The 27,189-nt window shown below is 35.7% G+C and overlaps 1 protein-coding gene across 1 annotated transcript in view; it reads right to left on the minus strand.

Annotated features, from left to right (window-relative positions):
• Positions 1 to 27,189, minus strand: part of NBAS (NBAS subunit of NRZ tethering complex) — a gene marked incomplete at both ends in the record, with an annotated part of 159,375 nt that overhangs the window by 72,661 nt on the left and 59,525 nt on the right. The window contains 8 exons of the mRNA XM_079550571.1: positions 11,633 to 11,770; positions 12,270 to 12,346; positions 16,380 to 16,503; positions 17,078 to 17,191; positions 17,680 to 17,847; positions 22,504 to 22,602; positions 24,265 to 24,422; positions 26,124 to 26,237. Of these exons, the coding sequence (XP_079406697.1) occupies positions 11,633 to 11,770; positions 12,270 to 12,346; positions 16,380 to 16,503; positions 17,078 to 17,191; positions 17,680 to 17,847; positions 22,504 to 22,602; positions 24,265 to 24,422; positions 26,124 to 26,237 (992 nt within the window). The remainder of the gene's footprint in view (positions 1 to 11,632; positions 11,771 to 12,269; positions 12,347 to 16,379; positions 16,504 to 17,077; positions 17,192 to 17,679; positions 17,848 to 22,503; positions 22,603 to 24,264; positions 24,423 to 26,123; positions 26,238 to 27,189) is intronic.

Below are 27,189 nucleotides of genomic sequence, written 5' to 3' on the forward strand. Positions count from 1 at the left end.
TTTAAAGCAATGAGCATAAATACTTCTATATCCATCAGATACCTGGTTCAATTAGATATGATGCTCTTTTGGGCTTACATGCCAAGGTTCAGGTAGCAGGAGGCTGCAGTTATAGCCTCTGTGAGCACAGCCCAGCACTGCCCCATTGCAGATCAGAGCCAGCTCCAGCTGCTCCAACAGGGACCAGCTCTCCTGAGAAGAGCTGAGCTGCAAGTGACGCTGCTCTGAGAGAACACGTTTAAGAAACAAAAAAAACTGCCGTGAAACAGCAGCTGGGAGAGAGGAGCATGAAAATGAAAAGAGAAACAGCTCTACTGATACCAAGGGCAGCATGGAAGAAGGGCAGGCAGAGCACCAGGTGCAGAACAGCAGTTCCCTGCAGTCCAGCAGAGGCCATGGTGGAGCAATCTGTCCTGCAGCCAATAGGCACCTTGTGAAGCAGATCTCCACGTGCAACCGTGGTGAAGCGCACAGTGCTTCAGTGGCTGTGGCATGAAGGAGCCACAGCCCAAGGAGAGAAGCCAGCCTATGGAGAGGAGCCTGTGGTGGTACAGGAAGGCTGGAGGAGCTGCCAACTGCTGGGACACACCAAGTATTTCCTGAAGGGTGGGCCCCATGATACGGAGTTGAGTTGGAGCAGTGCTTGGAGAGCTGCACCCTGTGGCAAGCCTATGTGGGATCGGATTGGGAAAAACAGCATCTGTGGGAAGGACCCATGTGCAGCAGGGGCAGAGACAAAGCTTTACGGACTGACTGTCCTGCATGACTTCAGGGAGGAGGTAGAAGAGAATGGGTGAGGGGAAGGCGTTTTTAGATTGCCTTTAGTTCTCACTGCTCTGGTCTGTCAGCAATAGGCAATAAATTACAATGTTCTTCCCTCTGCCAAATATGTTTTTCTTGTTTCACTAACTGATGAGTGATCACCCTGTCCTTATCTCAAGCCCATGAGCTCACTCCATAATTTCTCCCAAGCATTCTGAGAATGTGTAAGGAAAGAACAACATGGCAGCACTTAGCTATTTACTGGTGTTAAACCTCCACAGATGTTTGTTCTAACAAATACTAATACAGAAACTTCATTATAGCTCTGCTTCCAGCATTCAAAGAAGCCTTAGAGTTTTTAAATGAAAAGGCCATAGTAACCAGCTAGTAACAGTAGCAGGCCAGAAACAAAATCAGCAAAACTGGCAAAAGCACTGTTACTGCAGTATTCATGGGGTTCACAAATTCTCCTTTAAAAATTTTTAACAGGTATGTCTTAAAAAACAAACATCAAAAAATACACACACTACAGCAACTTGCATAAATGCAAACGAACTCTGACAGGCAAGACAGGTAAGAAGTCATACCTGACTTTTCTCTAATGACAACTATTAAAAAATCCTCTGCTACACTGCCCTCTGTTGACTTTCCAGATTCTCTGGATACTTGGTATTGTGTCCAGATGTTCAAGCCCCTGATTTGTCTTTCAGATCTCCCCCAGTACTGCCAGATATCTGAATATAGCTCAATCAGGACAGGTATTTTATTTTATAGGTATAAATATAGAAACATACAATTTCCAGAGAAGCCCCTGACTTGAACATACTACATCCTTAACTTCTGAGGCTTTAGTGGAGTTGCCAGGGGAAAATTCCACCATGAAGGACCTACCCAGTGCGTTCTACTCATCAGCTGGACTTGTGCTACGATAGGTGCTGTAATGATGCAAACCTACCCAGCATAGATTTTGTTTAGGAACTAAAAATAGAAAGAAAAAAAAGATAAGGTTAAAAAAAAAAACACCTATCAGTTCAGCATAGACCTATTTTAATACCAAGCTATAAGATGCAATTTACTCAGCACAGACCAGGAGAAGCCCCTGTCAATACTGTACTAGCTGTTACCAGTGAGCCTCAACTAGGCAACAGGGTGCACCTGACCAGATGTTTTAAAGCAGCATTATTTTATCACATGCTGGGAGTCACACCTGCATGCCATCGTGGTGCTGCAAAATAAACACTGTGTCCTTTTTTTAAAAAAGGATGAGATGTTTTGATCTTGTAATTTCTTCACCATGATCCCTAAAATCTTCAACTACCCTGTGGTTTTGGTTTGGTTTTTTTTTTTCGCCTTTTCTTTCCCTTTACAATACTTCATTCAGCCACACACATTAGAAAAAGAATGTGAATGTGTGGAAATTGTGGAAAAAAAATGATAATAGAAAGGCAGTTTTAGCATAACTGCATCATTAGTATAATTAGATCATTATACTTAGTCTGTTTATTTTAAAAGCAGCAATCTTTCAAACTGCTTTAAAAAGAAGTATTATTCTTTTGGTTTTGTTTTTAATGTAAATGATCCTCAGATTGTAATACAGAAATGACAGGAACACTGATGAAAAAAGATGCCGAGATCACCTAGGTTAATTTGCTCATAATCACCACAAATACATAACTGTCCTGGACCTTCGCAATGATCAAAAGGTAATCATCAAAAGCTGCAGCCACAGTGAGCCATGGGACTACAAAAGGAAAGACAGAATGTGTCAGTTGTGCTGAATCCTTGTAGTACTAGACTTGTTTCAAAACATTTTACATTATCTGAAGAAAAATATCATGCTACAGAGGAACACATACACCAAGCAAAACTAGGAGATGATGTACATGAGCAAAACAAGAGACACCAGATGGGAAGGTGCAAAATTACTGCTATACATGAAGATGCTCTCTGACCACCACCCTACCTCTGGTTGTCGCCAATCTGCAGTTTTTCTAAGAAAACCTCATCACTGGAAAGTGCTGCCATTTTTAGGAGGAAAGGAGAATTCTCCCTAATTTTCCAAGCAATTTTCACGAATAGTTGCAGCAAGACACTGAACATGCTATAAATCTTATGCAAACAAATATAAAGGAAAAAAAAAAGGATATAGTCACATCTTTTCCTAAGCAGTGAAGCTCAAGGAAAAAAAAAAAAAGCGTACTGGAAAGAAATAGTTTATATTTGCCTGCTTACTAGGAAGTAAAACACATCTCTTCATAGGATGTCTTTTCATAAATTAAATCAATGACATTTGTCCTCAATGAAGCCTGCCACCCTGTGAATCAAGAATACGTAATCTTAACTACAATGTCATATTATTAATTTCCTAGAATCATAGAACAGCCTGGGTTGAAAAGGACCTCAATAAACATCTAGTTTCAACCCTCTGCCACAGGCAGGGTCACCAACCAGCAGACCAGGCTGCCCAGAGCCACATCCAGCCTGGCCTTGAATGCCTCCAGAAATAGAGCATCCACAACCTCCTTGGGCAATCTGTTCCAGTGCATCACCACCTTCTATGTAAAAAATTTCCTCCTAATATCCAAACTAAACCTCCCTGTGTCAGTTTAAAACCATTCCCCCTTGTCCTATCACTATCCACCCTTCCTGTTTATAAGCTCCCTTCAAGTACTGGAAGGCTGCAATGAGGTCTCCCCAGAGCCTTCTCTTCTCCAAGCTAGACAAGCCCAGTTCCCTCAACTTTTCTTTTAATTTGGGGTGGCCTGTTTTTCAGATCATAGCTGAATATTTGAATACCTTTTATAACCCACAAGATGTGTGAGAATAAAGTTGTACAAATAAAATGAAATAGACAAGAGCAATTAATCCTCAAGTTGTCAAAGATACAAGTAAGTCTATGTATAAATGTAGACAATATTAAAACAAGGGTTACAGTCTTAAATGATCCATCAAACAGTTTTGTAATGTACTCTAACATCTCAGTTATATTTAAGTATACTGATTTTGAAACCTGTTAACCTTAAATTTCATGCAAACATGGTTTGTCACGTTAGGAATAGAAATAAAATCTAGAAAACTGCATCTGGAAAACCGCTGTTTTTAAAACTAGACTCTAAAAAAGAAGCTATTTGCTTGTTTTGTTTTTGCTGGTTTACATAAATAGAAGGAATGTTTTGTGTTTTCAATAAGCAATGCTGAACTGTCAGGTTTGAAAACTAAAACACTTGAAATAGGGAGGCAGGCAGCATGCTCTGCTGCTGCTTCGTCATACTATGTAGGGAAACTATCTGGATCTTACAGTAACTAAAGGTTCTCCAAGATGCTGGTATGAGCAAAGATGTGAGGGAAGCGGAACCCCAAGAAACTCTTCTGCAAGGAACTCCCTGAGAATAGATTCAATAGAAAGAATGAAGTTATTACCTTTAAATTATGAAAAAATATGTTGCTAGCACATAATCTGCTGTTTTTATTTCTTTTTTTAGAAGCTACACTGAAAATGGTATTATAGTTAGACTAAGCAGTACACAAAACCCATTAAAAGAAACCACATTCTCCAAGTTATTTCTAACTCTATCTTCAAAGGTAGCACGACCACAGGTTAGAATTATCAGGGAAAAACAATAGAAAGAAATGCAGTTACAAACTTTATTTCATGTATACACTCTCTCAAAGGTCAAAACAGCTATATATGTCAAAGAGAACTCAGACAACCAAGATAACTGCAGAACTGGTAGACAATATAATATAAATACCTCCACATCACTGTAATTACTGCCTTCAATTTCCACTAAATGCACTTTATGATAATATCCTAGCAGATGAAATGAGACTACAGAAGTATCACAAGATCTTATAAGAGCCAGCAGCAGGCAAAGCAATGACAACAGATTAGTTTTCAAGTTCAAACAATCCCTAAGTTAAATCAACAGTTTCTTATACAAAAGCTCGTACAGCTGCAGATGGAAGAAAAAAAAAAATAGAATCAAGAGGCTGTGGTTGGTAATAAAATATAAAAATAATGTTTAAAGTTGTCAAGGCAGTTGCCTCCACAGTTATGTTAAATCACTTGTGTCTGAGGAGTTGAACAAATTGCCCTAGTGCTGTTTTAAGTGCATTTTTTGCTTTGTTTTCAATCAGCTCTTCCAGCAAGAGAGAGGAATAATCTGTCCCAAGAGAAAATGTTTTGATAGTTTCTTTTCTCTCATATTCTCTTGCAAACTCTCTCTTATTGGGTAGGATATTGACAAGTCAGACTCAAGTAAAAAAATCTCGTCATTTCATCTGAACACTGCTCTAGTGGAACTAACACATGATAAATGCAAGGTGAAAATGTCAAATGATAGAACATCTATAAAGATGGAAAATTACTATATAGTTTTGAGTGAAGTGCATACTAAATTCACATTGTGTAATCAATTTCCCATTTGCAGGCAGCATTATTCTCACTAAATAACATCTCAATTTTGTCAATTATTCCAATCTTTTGTCCATTTCCCTTTTCTCTAAAAGAAAAAAAAAAAAAATCACTGTGTTTAGTTTCAGAATAAAATACATTATGGATGTTCTTTTTGAACATGCCTTAACTCTTATTGTATATGGCAGCAACTTTAGCAATATACAGACCATGGGATAACAATACATTTTTAGGGTAAAACTTGAGTACAACATGATACTGTTTTAGTTTCTTACACACAGCACGGTATTCTTTTAATCTGTAGTTTCTTGATTGTGTACACGCAAATATTTCCATCTTACTAATTTAAAGCTTGAAAAATACATATTGCATGAGCTACATGGCAGAGCAAAGCACTCATTTTTCCACAATTAACTTCTCAGCAACCATCTTCTTTTACTGTGGTTATTTTCCTGAAATGCTTCTTAGGCTAAAGATAAACCAGCCAAACCAACATTTATCCTCAACTCTGAAGCACGATGAAAAAAAAAAAAAAAAAAAAACAGAGACAGAAAAGCTAATTTCTTACTCAAGAATTCAAGTCTGTTTGTAACTCCAGTAAAGTTACTTACACAGATAACACCTATGAATACAATTTTGCTTAATTATTTTGTGTTCTAAAACAAAAAATCATAGAAAATTTCAATCAGGCTGCTTGCAAAAATTAAAATTGTTCATAGCTTTACATTAACTTGCAAATAATGAAGTACCATCATATCTGAAGTAGAAAATGCTGACTCCTTTAGTTCAAACACCTTTTTAGCTGTGTTCAAATTTTTGTCATAATTCTGAAGAGACTCTTTAAAAATCAAATACATTTTGAAAAAGCTGTTTTTAAAGCAAACTGGAAAAACTATACCATCACCTGAAGAAGAAAGTAATATAGAATATAAAGCCAACCAACTATTCAAAGACTTCCTCAAAATGCTATCGGTCACCTTTATACTCTTTCCCAGAGAGAAACAAAATCATTTGCAAGAAACAAAACAGCAGTTAACCCAACTAACTTTTCTGCGTGAAAATCCATACATAAGTCTCCAGAGGAACACAGGCAAGTTGGACCTCAAACATCTGCCAAAATGCAAGGTTTGAAGATCATCTTTTCTAACAGAGTATTTCTAAATAGCTGGCACGAGAAAAACATTTTCTCTTCTTTCAGAAGTAGGATTTAGGCTCACAGCCTGTATAACTCTCACAAAATAAAAATAATGCAATACTCTCTTATTACGTGCAATTCATCCTGATGAAATAAGACCAGGGGAAAAAGGCTATTATTAAAACTAATTTTTGAGTGGCCTACATATTATTTGATCCTATCTAAGCATGATGATTCTTTGTAGTGCTGTGAGTTTAGATAAAGAAATATGAGGCTATACAAAACAAGGGCTTCTCTAAACAGACACGTGTCAATCAAATGCACATAACTGTCACACTCTGCAGTGTCACTAACTGTTGCTATGACCAGAAGATGTGCAAAAGGAACTGCTTGTTCAGGAGAACTTAAGTTTTAAGCCTTAGAATGCAACAGAGTTCAGTGAACTGTGAGATTTTTTTTTTTACTTTTTATTTTTTAAACATATTCTTGTTAATATATCATTAAGAAAACTAACAAAGCGCGACTGGACAAGGAAGAAACGAAAAGGGCTAAGACAAGAAACTGAAACTATCTTAATATTGGCTAAGCTGATAGCAACAAGTTCTAAAAAGTAGTTCAAAATCAGCTACAGAATTGGCAGGATCACTTGGTGACAAGGTGCGAAAGGGGTGCTCATAGGTAAGTCCATAGCTAAGGAAATCTATGAGCTCGGACATCACTGTGATCAGATGGCAAGCACCCTTGAGTTCTTGAGAAACACAAACATGGAATTACACTAGCAAACAGGCTAAGGTGCATGAACACTTGTTCTGATAGCTCATTAGATCTGCTGCTCTCTCTCCACAATTTAGCCTTCTTAAACAATATTTAGTGAGTTTGAAATAAGGCTTTATTTTCAATATCCTCCACTGAGAATCCTATCAAAAAAATGTAGCATAAAAAATAAGGATGGGAGTTCTGCTTCTCTGACTTAATGTAAGTGCATCTATAATTAAAATCAATCTTATATAAATAAGTGATTGAACTATCTAGGGGCCAGGTCAGGCCCACAGAATGAACACCTATAAGATCAATATAAATTTCTATGTGTTCAGTTCTAAGTTCAAAGCACTCTCCCTTTGACCTTGCCTTCATTAATGCAAAAATGTGTATATGATATATATGCAAACATATTGGTTGGCACGCTACAACTTAAAACTGCTCCACATGCCATTTCTTTTTTTCCCTATGGGAAATTATCCTATGGAAAATGACAGGAGAATAAGCCACAAGTGACATATTTGTCACAGCCACTCAGCACAGTTAAGGATTACAGATGTCACTGTACTGAAGGTAGATGAAAAGCCTAAACACAGAAATAATAGTCAGACAATGACAGGGGATAAATTAAAAAAAAAAAAAAAAAAAAAAAAAAGAGGAATAGCAGAGAAGTGAAATACACAAAGATTGTTATATAAACAGGAAGATAAATAAAAAATGAAACCAAAGAAAAAAACTACTTCGCAGATAGTGAATTTATGTGAGGTGAAACAGAGCTCATTCTGCCTCTTATAGAGAAATGGATAGAGGCATCCTTAACCAGCAAGCACAGAAAAGAGAAGCAGGTGAAGCATATGGAGCACAAATTCATTTTATAATTACACTTTTTCACATAGAAATTAAAAATAAAAATAATAATAATAATAAGAAGAAATCAGTTAAGTCAGACTACTTCATACTGTGGAACAGAAATCTCAGTTCCTTCACCAACTATGATATACCTCATAAGAGTCACTAAAACGAATCACTGAAGTTACTGTTTTGACATATTTCTAGTTGCAATGAACAACAAAAAAAAACCAAGAAAACCAACACACCACAAGAATGAAAGTAACAGGTTAAGGAATAAAATAAATACTTAAGGATTTTCTGCCACGCTCATTTTTCCCCATCTTCTATTAATTGCACAATTCTCCTTCCTCTCTGAGATTTAGCAGTACTTATCAGAACTGTTGCTTGATGCTCCAAGAAAAAACCTAGCCTCACACCTAAATTAGTAAAATACTCTTCTCCCAAACCACTGAAACAGTTCAGTATTAAATTATTATCATGGAGACAAGAACATAATAAATCGGTTAACCTTAATTACATCTTTTCACCCATTTTTAGAGAAAACAGATCTCCATACACGTGTATTCTGGTCACTTATCATCAGGAAAGAACAAATGAGGAGACAAACTGTTAACAGAAATTAAATTATCCAGTGAATCTCATTCTCAGCTCTACAACTTTTCATCACATGCAGTCTATGACATCATGAGGTTACAGACACAGTGGGACAGCTCAAATGACTGGAGTGTTATAATGGACGGAAAGAGCATCTTCACAAAAAGCAGAGAGTAAAGCTATATTTGATAAAGCTGCTTAAATTCAGCCTTTCTGTGGAAAGATTGATAGGGAAAAACGTGGGTCATGATTAGAGGGAATCTAGAAAAAGAAAGAAACATTACAGTAAGAAGAAGAAAGAAACACTGTAGTAGATTAAGTGTTACAGACCACTTGAAAGAGAAAAGATTAACAAAATCCTTCAGAGAACTGTAAAATCAAGAATCTTGGTTCCTACATAAAACCCTCCCTAAAATCTGCTGGACAGGCAACAAGGCAGAATAAACCAATTCTGATTGCTGAAGTGCCAGGTACAGATGAAGAAAAACCACTGCAGAATGTGATATTAAATATCAGACCTTGATGCTGGGACCAAAACACAGAAATTTCAAAGGAATAAAGGAAGGCTAACAGGAAGGTAAAGATGCTGGCCTCTAGGACATTAGACATTGCCTTTAAAGGTAGCCTTCCTCCCATACAATCCTACCTGTCAGCTTTTGAAAATCACTGTAGAGGGAAAGGTGAGCTGGATCATCTTAAAATTACAGAATAATTCAGAGACAACTCTCAAAACGCACATACAGAAGGCAGCTGCAGAAGCAGCCTTACTGAGACATAGTGACTTGTTACTAACTACTAACTAAGCTCAAAAAAGAAAGGGTTACAAAAAAGGAAGAGAAGGATGAATATTACAGAAATGTAATTTTGAAAGGATAGAAGAACACAGAAACATTGCCTAGAGACAAAGGATTGGAATTAGAAAGTTAGCTCAAGTCAGAATTCTGAATGGATACCAGGAATAATAAGAAGGGTTTCTATAGTTACAGCAGCAGCAAAATGAACACTGGAAATTTTGGGTCCACTCTTCACAGTATTTTGCCTTGATTTTCAGTGTCAAAGTATCCCAGATTCCTGGATCTAGAAGCCAAGCTGAGGAGAGAAAGGCATTATTCACTGTAGAAAAGACTTAAGGACTGCTTAATTAAGCTGGATATAATCAGCTTAGATGTCAAAACAAAATGCATCCAAAGGTTCCTAAGGAGCTAGCCAGCATCACTGCCTGGGTTTTCACTGCCATATCTGAAAGACATGGGATAAAGAGAGGAGGCCTTGAGGCTATGTAAGAACTGTTCAACAACAGTTAGAATACTGCTGTGTTATCAACACATTTAGCCACAAATGCAAAGCGCTGCAACAGGAAGAAGGGCTGTGATGAAGAAAATCAACTCCGTTCCAGGCAGACCCAGAACATACTTAGACCACATTTAAAATAATTACATATATATATAAAATTTAGCTCCTAAAAGGGTAATGAGAATCACCTCACATCAATGTTTTCCATGCCTATTCTACTACTATTGAATTATTTTTCTCATTTCTTCCGTCTGGCATAATTCTTGCAGATCTTTATCCATGGTTTTATTAAGTTGTAGAACTCCATTAGTGTCTCCCTCACAGTAAGAAGCTAATACAGCTCAAATGCCATAAACTATGTTTACATTATTATAACAACTTCAAAATCAAGTCATCTTGGGTACAAAAATAGAGAGAGGCTTTACTCTCTTTGTTTCTCCTTATTACAAAGAAATAACACCATCAAAATGTACATTCTCCACTTGATTTTCTTCTACATATCAATAGTATAAAGAATATAATGAGAACTTCTGGAAACCAGTGATTCTGTTCTGATGTGCAGATTTTAACAGTATTTCAGGTCACAGTAAAAAGTTAAGCCTGGATCCAACAGAACTACTGATTCATAAGAATCATAGAAGATCATCAACTACAACCATCCACCTACCACCAGCATTTCCCAGTATACCATATCTCTTAGTACAATATTTAAATGTTTCTTGAGTACCTCCAGGGACGGAGATTCCACCATCTCCCTAGGCAGCCCATTCCAGTGCCTCACCACTCTTTTGGAGAAGAAACTTTTTTTTTTTTTTTTTTTTAAACACCCAACACGAACCTCCCCTGGAACAACTAGAGCCCATTCCCTCTAGTCCTATAGATTCCTTCAAAACATATTTCTTAACTAACTAGAAAGTCCTAAAAATAATGGAAGAGGAACTCTCCCTACCACTACCATCCCATTATTCTTGGAATAAAACAATTTTCATTCTGAGAAATTTTTGCTATTGTGCCAGAGGTACCCCCATCTACTATTTTGAAAGATTTATATAATGTTTCTTTAAAACAAATACAGGAAGCAAAGAGTTCTCCATCTTTCTACACAGTTTCTTAAAAATTCAGCTAGAATTGTTGGACAAGATATTAGTTTCAATGGACTACAGGAATATTTCCTGTTGTGATTTAGAACCTGACTTTTGCATCAACTGTAATTCCTACTAAGAAACCTGAGTCTGACAAACTTTTGTATATCATCTTTCATATTTAGTTTGTTTGTTGCACAGCTCCTTTAATAAAAGGCAATGAATTACAAACAGAACCATGCTGCTTCAAAACCAACAAGGAAATTAACAACTTTATCAATAAATGAGGATGAATTCTCAGGACACCATCTGTGAATTAAAATATAGAACAATACATGTCAGGAAAGGCCATGGAAATTTTTTGGACAGTGTTGTTCTCACTTAAGTAGGCACCTTACTCATCCTAGGAAGTTCTGAACCAGTATTGCAAGAAGTATTGCAGTACTGCAAGAACAGGATATGTGCATTATTGTTCAGTGTTTATATGCAACACTGAAGGTGGCTAGTATAAATGGCATGTGAAATTGTGATTCGGGAACAGATAATATAGTCTTCCAGAATTTTTTTTGAGTACTTGTCTGTTTACAGCACTGTGGAAGAAACATTATGCATAACTTACCAAGCTGCTCACAGTGCAAGTTAGATCATTTCCTTAACAGGCTTAACTCACGTAACCAATTATTTAAATAACTTTAATGCTGCACAGAAATGAATATGGTTTTAAAAAGAAAAAATACTAACCCTGTAGAGAGGGTGGCACTTGTCCTTGAAGCATGGTGCCAAACGAGCATAGATCTGCAGGCTATAGTAATAACTTGCCAGCTGGAGGGATATTGCAGAATGCAATTGCTTTTCAAAGCATTTGTTGGCATCTACCACCTAGGAGAAAGAAAGCATTAATTTAAATGAAAGAATTAGCAAGTATACAATGTTAAGTGCACAAACTTTCTAAAAGCTCCTTGCTGTGATTTAGAAATAACTCTGACTATGTTTTTCTGGCACAGAAATAAATCAACAGCTTTCCCATGCTACACAAAGATAATTCTATACTAATATGTTTTTCTCTCCTTGCACAAACACCTAACCAAATTTCCAAATGACGGCTTTGCTTATTCTATACCACAAAAGTTATTACAATATTTCTTAGTTACACTGCAACTGCCAGTCAGTGGACTGTTGACAAAAATGTTACTTCATCAGTGTCATCTTTGTAACCTAGTCCAATAGCATTAGTGCATGCAGAATTACCTTTAAATGCACCTATCCAAAACATTTATTTTTTTATTTGAATTCCAAGAAAACTCTAAGAAAATTACATTTTCTTATGCAATTCTGAAGTCCTTTGAAAAACGTATGTATAAAATCAGTATCAACATACCTGCGGCAGTGCAAGCAGATAGGCAAGAGCCAGGGCCATATCATTTGGTAAAGCATCACTTGCCAGTTGTAACAGAACTGCAGTACATATGGAAGGAAAATAATGCTTGGATTAGTGACCCATCCAGCCTTGACAGCTAGCAGATAAAATGGTTTTCACTTACCTTTATTTTATTAGACGCTAGCTTGAAGAACTTAATACATACTTAATTAAACACTAATCAGAAACAGAGAATATGTAATTAAACTGCAACACAGCTTTACCTTGATTTCCCAACAAAGTGTTCCGTGCATTAACCAAACAAGAATGAGACAGCGCGGTAACAGATGTTAAACAAAGCCACTGAAAGATCATCAGTACTTATATTTACTATAAGTAAATGTTTCTTGTAAAGTCAAGGCACTAACACGATGTTCCAAATGTTACAAGATACCAACTAGAGGAATTGCACAAAATGTTTTCTTTTCAAGCATGAGCTCAAATTCACTTACAACTGAATACAAGATGGCGTATCAAAAACTTTTAACTTAAAATAAAAAATTAAGAGCAACAAGTGGCATAATTTTTTAATTAAGGAACACTAAAACAAAAAGAACACGTGAGGAAATTCCCCAAAACATCATAGTGAGAAACAAGTTTATTTGGATTAAACACATTGTAAAGAACTGCAAAAAAAAACTGCTTAACTATATCATAGACAACTATACCTAAAATGCATTATCCAACTAAGAAGTTATAAGCTACAGTTACATATAAGCTTTGGACAATCGTGTAATTAGAAAGGCATCACTGACTACAATTAGGTCTGTTACTAAGCAGCATACAGATAACTAAAAGAGAAGTTTCCTTAATTAAATACTAGTGTTCATTTTTAACAAATTCTAAAGCTAAACTTAGAAGGTAGATGAGAAAATGAAATTACTAAGAAAACTGGAAATATAGGAAAACTAAGATCTTAAGCAGACACCATAATTCTTACAACTGCTTTTCCTTTCTGTTTTTCTGCCATTAGGAAAAGAGCAAAAACAAAACAAACCAGAAACTCCTACATCTAAAGAAAATTTAGAGTACAGAAAACAGATTAGCTAGTCTTCTTCCAGCATATTTACATTTCAATACAAGGAAAAAGAGAGAAGGGGAAAAAAAATTCTTAACACATACATACACACACACACACACACACTTCACAGAACCTCTCACATACACACGAAATCCACTGAACAATAACCTCCTAGGCTGCTGCCACATATTTGAAACAGAAGTTGAAGCACAAAGACATAGTAGAAATGAATACAAATAATATTTTTCCTAATTGCAATGATTCTGACCATAAAAGACATACTTCAAATAAAACTGACAAGAAGTTATCTGCTTTCCCTACATTATAAATCCCCAGCTTCCTTTTTGTTTAAAAATAGAAACCATTATATTTTCCTTTTCGCAAAAAAAGGGAACAAAGGTGGCACAGATACAGTGAAAATGCCTATGATTTGATGATTAATAACAGGCTTGCTCCTTTATGCATTATTTTCTTTTATACCAAAGTGAAGCATCACTGTGGTTGCTACAGAAGATTCAACAGTTGCAAAATAATGATGTTGATGAGGTTAATATTCCCTACTCCCAAAACTGCACATAAGCTATTAATTCCAGAAGGAAGTTCAAAAATCTAAGGAAGCTTAGATCAGAAACTGCTAAAGGAATCATAAGCATACTAAGGAAAAAAAAAACTTTTTTTTTTTTTTTTTTCCCCTCCAGTCAGTAAAACCTCTCTTTGCTTATTTTAAGAAAGTCTCAAGTATCTGTATTCTATATATATTGTGAAAACTACTCTCAATGCTTGCTGGCAAGAAGCGCTTTTACTTTACGCACACAGTTCCCCCCAAAAGAATTCTCTATTCCAATGAATACGAACGTTTGAATGATCAACTATAATTTTCTGATTATCACTAACTTGCCATTAGGCTGAAGATTTACGTACTGGCCCCCAGCCGGATACAAGAAGCAAATTTCTATGTGACAGGTATTCACAGAGGCTGTCTGGATGGTAACATTTCAGCTACTGCAAATACAAAACTGTTCATTAGATTCTATGCTTCAAATAGCTTTTACCATTAGTTTCTTGCTGCTGACAGCTTGTTTCTACTACATTCAAAATAACCTGGATACTGCTCAAGCAAACATAGTAGAACTCAGGCAAAACCTAACAACAAAATCTTTATAAATTAGTTTGCAAAAGTGATATTTTGTATTGCAGTATCTCTACTTAAGCAGAAAAAACTGCAAGCAGAAAAAGACAAACTTCAGCTCTGACCTCTTTTCCCTTTCTCTGGAGAACTCATGACCAAAAAACTTCAAGGGTACACAACACTGTATTCTCTTCCAACTTAACTTCCGTAACTAGACAAGTGCTCAGCTAGCAAACACTTATCTTCACCCTCCAGACAACAATCACAACAACACAGCACCAAACCAATAGCACCATAGCCAGTATATGATTTCCTTCACACTCTTGCATGAAGCTCAACATAAAGTTACCAGTTAAGAGTACTTAAGAGTAGGAACTACTTCCGTTCTCATTTCTTCTGAGAAAGAATACACTCTGTACTGAATAAATATATACATACACATTTCTGGGGAGGCCTGTGTGCAAGTATGTGCTCATGTATCTATGTACATCCTTCTACCAATGCAAACACACAAATATGTACACACGAAGACAAAAATCATTCAGTTTTATATCTCCACTATAGCGCCATGTAGCGCTATAGGGGATGTAATTAACATGTAAAACCACCAGGTTGAAATTGGAGACTATGGATATTAGCAGGATGCCACTTTGTCCTGGCACATATCTTTGCAAAACTTACAAAGACGTAAAATTATTCAGACTGCTGCCAAATTTGAAGATTGCCAAAGGGATTAAACATAACAGGAATAGCAAAATAGGGAGGATAACGAATGATAAACAAAGTGCCAACAAACATATAGAAATATTTTCATTTTTTGATATTTTTTTTTCCTCCACTTCTTGTGCACATTTTGACTTTATAACACGAGCTTTTTTTGGAAGGAAGAGGAAGAAAATGTGACGAATGTAATTTACCAACACCTAGGAAGCGTCAACTTTTCCAATGTTTCACACAAATGTATCCTCATTTATGTTTGTGATTGTTGACATTATATCACATATATTATTATTACAATTAAACTGTAGTAGTTATTTGTAGAAATAGCACATATCTGAATTAGAGAACTGTATACGTGTAAAATAACATGGTTTTCATTGAACATCTGAAATAAAACTGCATGGATTATGAAGAAAGCCGCACTTTAAACTTTTCTCATCCTGTAAGTGAACCAATACACTCACTTTTCTTGGCAGATCTTCCCATGGAGTAAAATATAATAGATTTCTTCCTTCAAAAGGCACTAACAGTAAATATTTAAACAGATCATTTCTTAAACTAGCAAGAAATTGCCAAAAGGAATATCAAACAACTGAAGGAGTTTTGTTTTGCTTTTAAAAAGTGGAACAATTTCCATTAACAAGTCACTGAGTATGATCTATAAAATTTAAAAGTTTAAGAAAAGACAAAAAGTTCTACTGTTTCCAGAAATCGGAAATCGAGCAGTTACATACCAAATAAAATACTGTAATGATCCTGCAATAAGAATTGCTGTTTAAACAAGGGCACGAGCTCTGAACAAATAGAGACATTAACAATGTGTTGTAAATTTCATTTTGAATATTTGTAGTTCGCAGTATTAACGAAATATTCAGCATTTTTTTTCTTCATAATGTTCATAACATTGTCAGTCTCCGAATAACAGTTTCTATTTATTTAAAGCCAACTTTCATATTTAAAATTTCTGTTTCTACTGAGCAACTCCTTTTAGAAACAGCACTTCTCTAAAAACTGTATCTACTCCTATTAAGACTACTTACCAACCCATGAAGTTAAACTAGAATAATTTGTACAAACTATCAAGACAGTACTGAAAGCATTATGTACCATTCTCCACACTTAAACTCATCCAAAACTTCTGCTGTACTTACTATATTATAGTTAAGTACAAGAGTGAATATACACACACACACACTCATACCTTCTGTAGTTGGAAGCAGGTCTTTTGCTTCACTCTTCGTTTCTGTGAGTTTTTCTGTCCTCAACAATACTTCTGCAAAACTTTCCAAAGAATTGTTCTGGTACGTACCATAGCTGATTTCAGACTAGAAGTAACACATGATAAGTGATGCATGCACACTACACACTGCAGTTACAATCATCAACCTCAGTTCTTTCTTTTGCTCTCATTTCTATTTAATTCTGGAATTTATCCACAGAATTAGAGAATAGTTAAGGATGAAAGGAACCACTTGGGATCATCTACTCCCAATACCTCTGCTTCAGAGAGGGTTATCTAACATGCTGCACAGGATCACATCAAGGCAACTTTTAACCATCTCCAGTCCAGAACCTTACTCCACAACCCCCAGGCAACCTGGTTTCAGCGCTCAGTCACCTCCCACAGTGATTTTTTTTTTCTCATATGCAGATGAAACTTCCTGTGTTTGAGTTTGAGCCCTAGCCTCTTGTCCCGATGTCATGCACTGAAGTCTAGCCTCATTCTGTTGATATCCACCCTTAAGGTATGAATAAGAATTCCCTCTGTCTTCTATTTTTCCTACTTTCACACAAAACTTCAGATTCTCACAAATCAAACGTATCATCAAAAATCCATACATTACTTAATTATAAATCTAGAAAAAAAAAAATATTCAGAACTCTGTAACTGAAACTTACTTCTGCAACATACGGGTCAGCAATTAGAGACTCATAAAATGGATGACAGCCTTGCTTTTCCACGGTGATATTTTCTCCCAGCCCACTTTTTAATACATCTCCAAGTTCTTGTCCCTGGGGAAAGGAAAAAAAAGGTACAGCTTAGTTGTAAACAAAACTTCATTGAAACCTCTGTACTGTTATTCAAAAGTATATAGTATAGTATAAAGTAAAAATATTCTTGAAATCAATGGAGAGTAAGACAAGAAAATCCACTCAAATAAGCAATATAGAAAAAAAAACTGAAAAATAAACAGCTCCGAAGATAACTTCGGTACTTAAATTGTTTACTTCACTGTGCTCTATTCTCCAAAGTTCTGAATTTCAACCAAGTTTAAACCATGCCTTCTCACACTATGCTAAAAAAAAAAAAAACCAAGAGAAAAACTAGGAAGAAGAAACACCTTCAAGCACATTATTTCATTGGGATTCGCTTGTCAACAGCCCCTTGATGTCAGTAGTTAATTTATTAGTTTGAGTTGTCAGATATCTACAAGGAGCCCTCCTACAGTAACATATCAGTAAATATGTAAACGTATCAAGACACATCAGCAATCCCTTACATGTAACGGTCGAAGGTAAGTTAGTGATCTCTTCCACCACTGACCATCACTGACAGCATGCAGCATAGCTTTCGTAGTCATAGTTGTGTTAGACAACACCTTCATGGTTTTTGTTGTTGTCCAGTACAACAAATCAGCAGACTGGCTAGCGGAGATGTTGGTATCATCCTGCGAGCACATCCAACACACAATGATAAGCGTTAGACCCATGTTTTAATTACAATAATGACCTAATGCCAAAACACATTAGAATTTACAGTGTGTTAATATGTTGTATTAATAACTTATTTCAACATTCATTAATTTAGGCAACGGCTGTCGTAAAAAAAAAAAAGTTAAGTAAGAGTTTAAATCTGAAGTCAGTAGCACGATCAGTAGAACATTTTGCCTCTTATTCAGTTGTAATCTCACATGTCCAGATGCAACTGCACTTAACTCCAAAGTTTATCATGGCAATGTTTTAATTTATGTACTCAGCAATAAAAAAAGCAATCTCTCTATGATTGAGAACATCAAACATGCTGAAGTTAATCTTCAGCAATTCAAGCAACCTGATAGTAGAGACAATCATATATTATTAAAGGTAGCATTTATTGAGTTTTCAGTAAACTGTAAACAATCATCTCCACAGAAAGCAAAGAAGTATCAAGACTTGAAATTCTCACTCAGCACTTACAAGGTAGATAGAAATACAGGAAATCTAACAGAATGCAATGAAGAATCTTAGTCTATTCTCAAGCCTAAGACATTTTTGCAACATACATACATTCAAAGAATCATAGAATGGCTTAGGTTGGAAGGGACCTTAAAGATCATTTAGTCCCAACTCCACCGCCATGGGCAGGATTGCCAATCACCAGATCAGGCTGCCCAGGGCTCCACCCAACCTGGCCATGAACATTTTGAAGGATAGGGCATTCGCAACTGGTGGGGGCAACCTGTGCCAGGGGCTCACCACCGTCTAGCAAAGAATTTCTTCCAAATGACTAACCTAAATTTCCCCTATTTTAAATTAGCCATTCCCCTTCTCCTATCACTATTAGTCCATGTAAAAAGTTGCTCTTCCTCCTGCTTATAAGCTGCCCTCAAGAGCTGGAAGGCCACAATGAGGCCTCCTTATGGTTTCCTGCAAAACATCTTCACTTGAGTGAGTCAGCAGACTTACATTAAAATCAATTCTTAACACACAGGACAAAGAAAGCTTTCTGCATCAGCTCTTTGCCATGTAAAGTATTTAATTAATACTCAAAACATCCATTTGGTTGATCTGTGCTAATTATTTCAGCCATTAAAGGTTTATGTTCGTGGCATACTTTACGAAGTTTACATATTAGTACATACTGTCACGGAGTTGACCAGATCAATCTATGTCCGTGACAGGGGCGACAGGCCTCTGCCCTCCCCCCCCCACCCCAGTCCCACAAAAATGGGAAGGAAGGAAGGGAGGAAAAGAGCAGCGGCAACAATCTATGGAAGAAAACTTATTTTACTATAATATTGGAATACAAGATAACACAATATATACAATTTAATTGAAATTGAGATTAATAAATCAGACAAGATGAGAGAGAGAGAGAGAGAGAGTTCCCGGAACCGAGTCAAACCTGAAAGGCTTGGAACGGCTAGGAAAGCACCCTCCAGCACCCACTGCAAGGCAGCAAGAGAGCGCCCCCCCCACCCGGAAGGGCCAGATCCCGTGACTTCTGTGACGTACAGGGATAGGTACCTGGGATTGGGGCACTGACACTTTAATGCCCCATACACTACATGACGTTTTGATGTGGAATACTGAAACCCAGAAACAAAAAACAAAACAAAAACAAAAACATAGAACCATGACACATACACACATAATTAGCATGGTAATGTAAATATGGTTTCCAACACCACACAATATTGTATTCCTGTCCATACAGTAAACTTTTACAGCTTTATCTCCTTACAGCAAAGTTTACTAAAATAGAATTCTATCTGCAAAAGTAATAAGTGAATGAGAAATATTAGTCCACAACTGTTCATGACAGACGCAAATGAACAAAATGTATACTAAGTACAACATATCAAAACTTAAAGCCCTTCTTCTCTGTAATTTGAACTGTAACATTTTTAGCCTAACTTTATGCTATCCTGAATTAACCTCTGTAAATCTATGTTATTCCCTAAATAATATTAAAGATCCAATGTAGTAAGATAAGTTTGACTGTATATCCTTTAGGAGGATATTACAGCTTGAAGACTTTGAGGAAAAATTTCTTTTAGCATCTAAAAAGATTATATTAATCTAAATCACTATAAAAAAAAAAAATCCAACAAATTCTAAATTATCAGGATAATCTAAATTAACAGCTAAAATACTTGCATGTATTTATATACATATATTTATACAGATTCAAACAGTGTAACCTAATAACAAAGAGAAAGCCAACCATTTCATTTTTTAAAAAAGCCACAGAAGAGTGATAAAAAAATACCTGCCACACTGATTTGTCATTGTTGTTCCCTTTAATGACAACAAAATTTAAAGCCAATGTACAAGGATCCAAATATGCTGAAAGCATACCCTGAATATATGTTATGTATTAATAGACATCTGAAAGTAACAAATGAGAATAGTAGAATATGTACTTTTTTTTTTTTTTTTTTTAAAAGAAAACTTGCATATGTTGATTACATGAAAGGAAAGCTAAAGGATTTGTAGTTAAACAAAAAATAAATATCAAAAATTCCTGCAAACGTAAACCAACACGTAGATTAGAAATTACAAAAAGGATGCACCTCAAGATTACAACACTAGAATTCAGGTGTCACTGGATGTCTAATGATTTATTAAGGCTATTACTGTCATTGGAACCTAGGAAGTAATGCAATTTTAAGCACAGACAATTTGTTTTCATTCAGCTACTTGAAACACAAGCTTTGATGACAGCCTGATACACATGGTAGTAATTAGGATATATTCATTATACTTTTAGGTCTAACAAGAGGACCTAGACTTTTGGGGTCAGTAGCTTAAGGACAGGAGGATACCTCAAAGACATCTTAAATTGTTGACATCTTTGATTAAATAAGTGAATCAAGCATGTAATGGCTAGTTAGCAGCAGTATTCTCTGTGCATCATTGATTAAATTGCCAGCAAGAGTTTAAACAGTGCAAGCATGGAGTCCACCTTGAGATCTCCTCTTCCCCAGCACAGGAGTTCAGTGACAGTAAATGACCTCCATGCAGAATATCACACCTCCAATAATTACAGCTATTTCTTCCTAAGAGCATTATAATTTGGCAATTAATGGATTAAAACCAGTACATTTACTAACCCACAAAAGATAGTTTTAGTTAATCAAAAAAAAAAAAAAAACACACACACACATATATAAACACACACACACATACGCATATGTATATTGCATTTATATACATACATTTGTGTGTAGATATATATCACAACTATTAGAAATTGCAGCTACAGTAATATTTTTGCCTGCAGTTTCAAAGATTCCAGATGGAAGAATTCCCAGGGCATGCTACAGCAGTAAAACAGTTATATTACATCAGATGTTGATTAAAACAAAGGTAGGATTATACAGCACTTAATTATTGTTGGCTATGTTCTCTCTTGAGGCGCTGTAAAACTATGAGAAATGAAAGAAGCTATAAATCCTAAATAATCCAATCGAGAACAAAAGTTAAAATAAGTAACTGCACAGAACTTGCTGTGTAACATTCTGAAATAGGAAAAAACGTTATTGTTTTAGCAATATAGTATTAAATACACAAAAAACAAAGACTAACACGTTCCATCTATGGCTATCATTCATGGAAATTCCTTCAAGGGAAAAATACCATTAAATAGGCTGCAATTCAACTATTTTTCTAAAAACAAAACACACAAACAAAAAACAGCCTATACAATACGAAACAACTCTCTTTCCTTCCTTCTCTACTTTTCTATATTTCTTTAAGAGCTTTTCTTTCCTCCCAACCTGAGATTTGTTTAACATCTAAAGAAAAACTGAATTTAACAGAAAAGACACAGGGAAAAATAAAAGGGATCTAAACTAAACATAAAAATTATTTTTTTTCCCCCAAACAACTTCTTAATCAAAATTAGAATTATCCAGACTCCAAAGAGGTAGAAAAAGAATTCATTTCTTTCAGAAAAGGAAAACAGCATTAACTTCAAAAAGAAAAATGTACTCTCAATTGTACATGTACAAAATTAAATTAGTTAAATCATAAACTTCAAAAGTAGAAAAGAATGGTAGACTTTTCTGCTCCCCTTCCTTTACTTCCAGAAATAACTCAGGGTTGATCTATCTTCTGATTTTGCACACAAAAACTACCTCACATGCAGTATCTAAAATGGTGAAGAAATCATGTATCTCACAATACACAGTACAAACCGAAAAAGGCTAACTCAAGATATTTCTGAATACATAGCACAGGCTTATTTTTAAGCGTTTTGGTTTGCAAACACAGATAAAAAAATACAAACGAACTTTAATGTAATTTATTTTCTTAAGTTTTCTTGCACTTCCCTCTTGTCCTGCCTCTAGGTTTACATTTTTTTTTTTTCCTATTTTTTTTCCTATGATGTTAAGATGTTTCTTTTCTTTTCTTAAGGAAGAAACAAAACAAAACAAATAAACAAAAAAAAAAACAAATCAGAACTCTTGAACCCATAACAATCAAATGGAAATTAGCAGCCCTAAACACTGCACATTTGACATAGTATACAGGCAGATGTTGCTCACACTCAAATTCAGCTCTTCAGCATAATACAAAGTAAAACCATTACTGCTGTAAGAATTCTCTATGAAGATTACCTCTGTATCCTTACTCATCAAAGAAGAAGGTCCTGAGGTATTCACATTCTCACCTCCTTCTGAAGGAAGCAACTGGTAATTCACAGCCTGATAGAGAATCTGTGAAGACAGAATAATCTCTTACCAGAACAAATAATCAAAATATGAAACACTGATTCCACAGGAAAGTCAAGAAATTCTGATGCAAAAGCTTCCATGAGAGGAAAACAAGAAGAGAGGAGGCAAAAAGGGTAGGTAGAAAAAGAAAAAAAAATGTATTTATTTGACATCTTCTTACTCATGTAGTCCAGTTCCAGGGAAAAATGACTTTCCCTTCACTCTGAACTCTGTGCAGTGCTTTTTTCCATGCAATGTAAGAATTGCTGGGTTCTTTTTAGACTACACACACTCTTCTGAACCACGTAAACTGAAGGATTTCATCAAAAATACTCATTATGGGAACTGTGCCACTGAGGTGCTAGGCAGAGCTGTCACATTAAGAAGCCATAGAACTAACAAAGTTCTACAAAAGAAACTCAGTCACAGTCTTTTAGTATCATCTCGTTATCATGAACTGCTGATAAAGATTTTTTGCATTTATCTAAATATAAAAAAAGAGCACACTTGGACCAAACACATTAAGTTTAAGGAAGAGCACTGAAAAAAAGTTATGTGTAGCTTTTGGATTAAGTAACTGCAGAAGGTTACTTCTGCAATTTCCATTCTTTGATGGAAATCTCAATTTGGGCTTCATGTCCTGGGGCAAGTACCTAGTAAATAATCATCGCTGTATGCTTGAAATAAATCATATTGCACTAGGAAAGAAATCCAAGAAAACAACTCAGTACCAAACTTTGTGAATGAAGAAGAGAATCTTGTCCCTTGAAAAATGGATGCAAAAAGCTAATAATCACTGGCACTATGTTAAAAAGAGGAAAAATGCACCAATAAACGGACAATTAATTGACACAATGCATATCACATTTTGCTTTATACAGCACTACATGTTTTATTTTAATTGTTTGTATAGGCACATAAGGGATGGAAACATGCTTTTATTTTTATATTACACAGGTATCAATTCTGCCAAGATTCCATTTGTGTTCAAGCTTATAACTGAAGTAGATACCTGTCCAAATATGACTGCATACAGAAGCAAGACTTCACTTCAAACACTTTGTATGATTTCATTCTGCTATTACCCTGCTACCGAAGTTGTAGAGACTGCCTTCATGTTTCCTACATTTTTCATACACATAGCTATACAAGCAATTTTATAATGAAAAAGGATATGCACATGCTGCTGCCTTAATTAGACTGCACATGTACTGTATCTATTCCTCCCCTTTCCCCCTTGTATCTTCTGACAGAACATAAAACTTCTAAGATAGTTGTATTATACAGAAACAAATCTATGAAAAAAGCGTTTAATTAACTTTTATGTGGACATTTAATTAAGTTACTTTACAGCATATAAACAGGAGACAGAACCTGGATAACATTAGAAAAAGGATTTAGATGTACTTGCAGATAGACTGTTAAATCGGGCAATAAATTAAAACATTAGAAGTACTGAATAAGAACTTCTACCTGAGCAGGCATCATATAAACAGCTTATAGGAAAACTTATGCTGAAATACAACAGTGAAAATAGAACAAGTATAAGCTTGCTGCCATGGGGGTGGCAGACAGACAGACTTCAGGAAACAAAACTGAGCAGAAGTTCCCTTTAATACCTTAGTACACAGTTAACTGTATGAAAGAAGTTTCAGAAAGACGTACCTGGGTTTGCAATGAACTGCTCACTCCCAACAATGCCTCTATAGCACTTGGGGGACAGTGTGTCAAAGCAAAAGCCATGAGTTCCTGACGCATGCCCAAGTCATGGTAGCCTTCTGATTGCCCAAGCTGACTGCATACTTCCCAACTTTTGGCATAGCCTACAAGGGAACACAAAACTTACTTCTGAGTAAGCTTCTCAAGTGGCAGTATTCTCATTGGATGAGATAAAGGAGGGTATGTGGTACTCCTGTCAACACAGTCCCTGAGAAAGGTACTGTAAAGGCTCCATGAGATTGATATAATTCAACTTCAGACTGACCAAACAGAAGGAAGACTCACTGCTACCATGTTGTAGATATCTTTACGATAGCAATCTGTATGCCTACACACTACACTTTTACACTAGCAGTAAGAAAAAAAGAATGTACTTCAGAGTATAATATTAAATATATTACAAGAATGGCACTCCTAATTGAGCACCCATTATGTAACAACGTTTAGAAGAGACCTATATGTTGTGAAGCAGCAGTGAAAGTAGAGAGAGCGGAACAAGAACAAACTTACTGGGGTGGAGGACAGTGGATGGATAGACTTAAGGAAAAAAAAGAGCGAAAGTTCCCTTTAATACCTGTCACCTGATAAACCAAAATAACCTCAATTCATCTGTTTCTTCACCCTCTCTCAAATTTGTGGCTGAAAAAAGAGCCAGAGAAACAAAACCTATATTCCTTAGTATCTCAACATACATATCCTTTACTCTCATTCATATCCTCGCATATAAGAATTACATAAATAGCACATATATGTTAATTATCTTGATAAGAAGTCATTTGAAAAACTCACACACGAGTCCACTTTAAATCTCTTATTAAGGACTCACTGAAGGGCAAGTTGAAGTGACTTGGATAACCTAGAGTGAACAGCATGCCCCTGCCACAGCAAAGATCCTTTCAAATGCCTGCCCTATCAGACTGCAGCAGTACTGTCTGTGCCTACTGTGGTGACTATACGCAACAGAGAATCAGGTCCCTGTAATATTTGGTAAGAAACAAAAGTCAGCACTTACTCCTAGATTCTACAATACTGTAAGCATATTTCATATAGAAAACTGAATGAAATATTCCTACCCAGCTGTCTAACAAAAATTCTTAATTCTTTCAAGCAATGAATAAGTGGGATAGCAATTGCAGAGAACTTTTGCAAGCTGCAACAGCTTGAAAGAAAATTAAAATACATTCCACAACTAATTTCATAGGTAAGTATAACTGTCTATAACAGCAATACTGAACACATATGGACAAATACAAGTTAAACTGCAATACTGTTTCACATGTGATTACAACAAACACAATCAGTGGCAGGGGGCTTGGAACTCTATGATTTTAAAGGTCACTTCCAACGTAAACTATTCTATGCTTCTATGATTCCGTAATTCCAAAATATAGCATTTGGACTATTTAAACAACTTGACAAGAAAATAAGACTCCTTTTTTTAAACACAAAAAAAAAAAAAGAAAATCCCATTAAAAATGGAAACCCTAGTAGGATACACTTGTGAGCTTCCGACCCAGAAAGAAAAGGATTATCTGAATTACCGTATACATTTCCATTTCAGAGACCTCAGCAGAGCAAATTCTCAAAGAACAATGTTGCACCAGAATACACTGTGACTTATCTTGTAGTTCTGAGACATAAATGGAAGTTGTTATATTTCATGCTACACACCAAGCACAGCTGACATGCTGACTTGTACAAAGTAGCTGATTTTTTGAATGAAATGGATCAGTGTGAAGAAACATACTTCAGAGCAAGCTTTCCAACCACCATCACCCCATGGCACCTTTGTTATTTTACCTCACCTGCAGTCATGAGTTCTTGGCAATGCATACTAGCTGCTTTGTAGTCCTGAAAACTGAGAGCTTGTTCCACTAAAAGGATTAAAACTTGACCCTTTCTCTCCATCTGGTCATCTCCTGTAAGAAAAAATGAATATTTTTATTAGTTAGTTGGAAGCAGTAATCAATATAAGCTTCCCACTTTATTTCTTAAGAGAGCTATAACCCACAATATGAGCAGATTACCTTCTGGAACTATCTGTTTTCTTCTTAAAAACAAAACAGCAGATGAATATTGTTTGAAAAAAAGTTGGCTTCATAGTTGGTAAAGAAACTACACAATGCATTAAGTCTAGGTTAAGAAAGCGTTTAGAAGAAAAATACGTGCTGCCTTACTTACATGGTGGCCAAAGCCAACAGATAAAAATAGATTAAAGACACAAATCCAAACACGAACTTCATGTTTCAATTGTGATAGAAAAATTATTTTGATATTTACAATTACGTTTTATTAATTAAACACAGCTCCCAATTTAAATTCCCACTTCATGCTGCCAAAGATTTGTAAGATGCGGAAGAAATAGATATTTAAAATTCCTGCCCTGATAAATGTAGAGTACTTTCTCACATCCTAATCATCTTGGTCACTAGATCATCTGAGCAATGCTATGTCTGTTCCTTAAAGGATGAATCAAAAGTAAAACTTCAGACATTACTGACATCTTCTGACTGAAGTTTCTTCTAGAATTTCTGCAGGCAAACATCTTGACCTTGACTTTAAAACATCAGCACTTGCAAATTAAAATTTAATCAGACAACTAATCCCCCCTTCAAACCTAATTGTATTGACTATCACCAGCTTTTTATTATTTTTAAAGCTTTTTCTGTCCAATCTGGAGCAAGCACAAGAGAACTAAAGATTTATTTATTCTCCTGATGTCAGTTGCTCAAGCTAGCTCCCACATCCATGTGCTACATGGAAAGGTGACTAAACATACACAGGAAAAAATATTCCCACACTATTCATTTTAATTTAGGACCAAGGAATGCCAAGAAACTGATTAAATGAGTGGATTTTTCAAAGCAAACT

Source organism: Tetrao urogallus (assembly GCF_951394365.1).
Source record: "Tetrao urogallus genome assembly, chromosome: 2".
Classification (NCBI taxonomy): Eukaryota; Metazoa; Chordata; class Aves; order Galliformes; family Phasianidae; genus Tetrao; species Tetrao urogallus.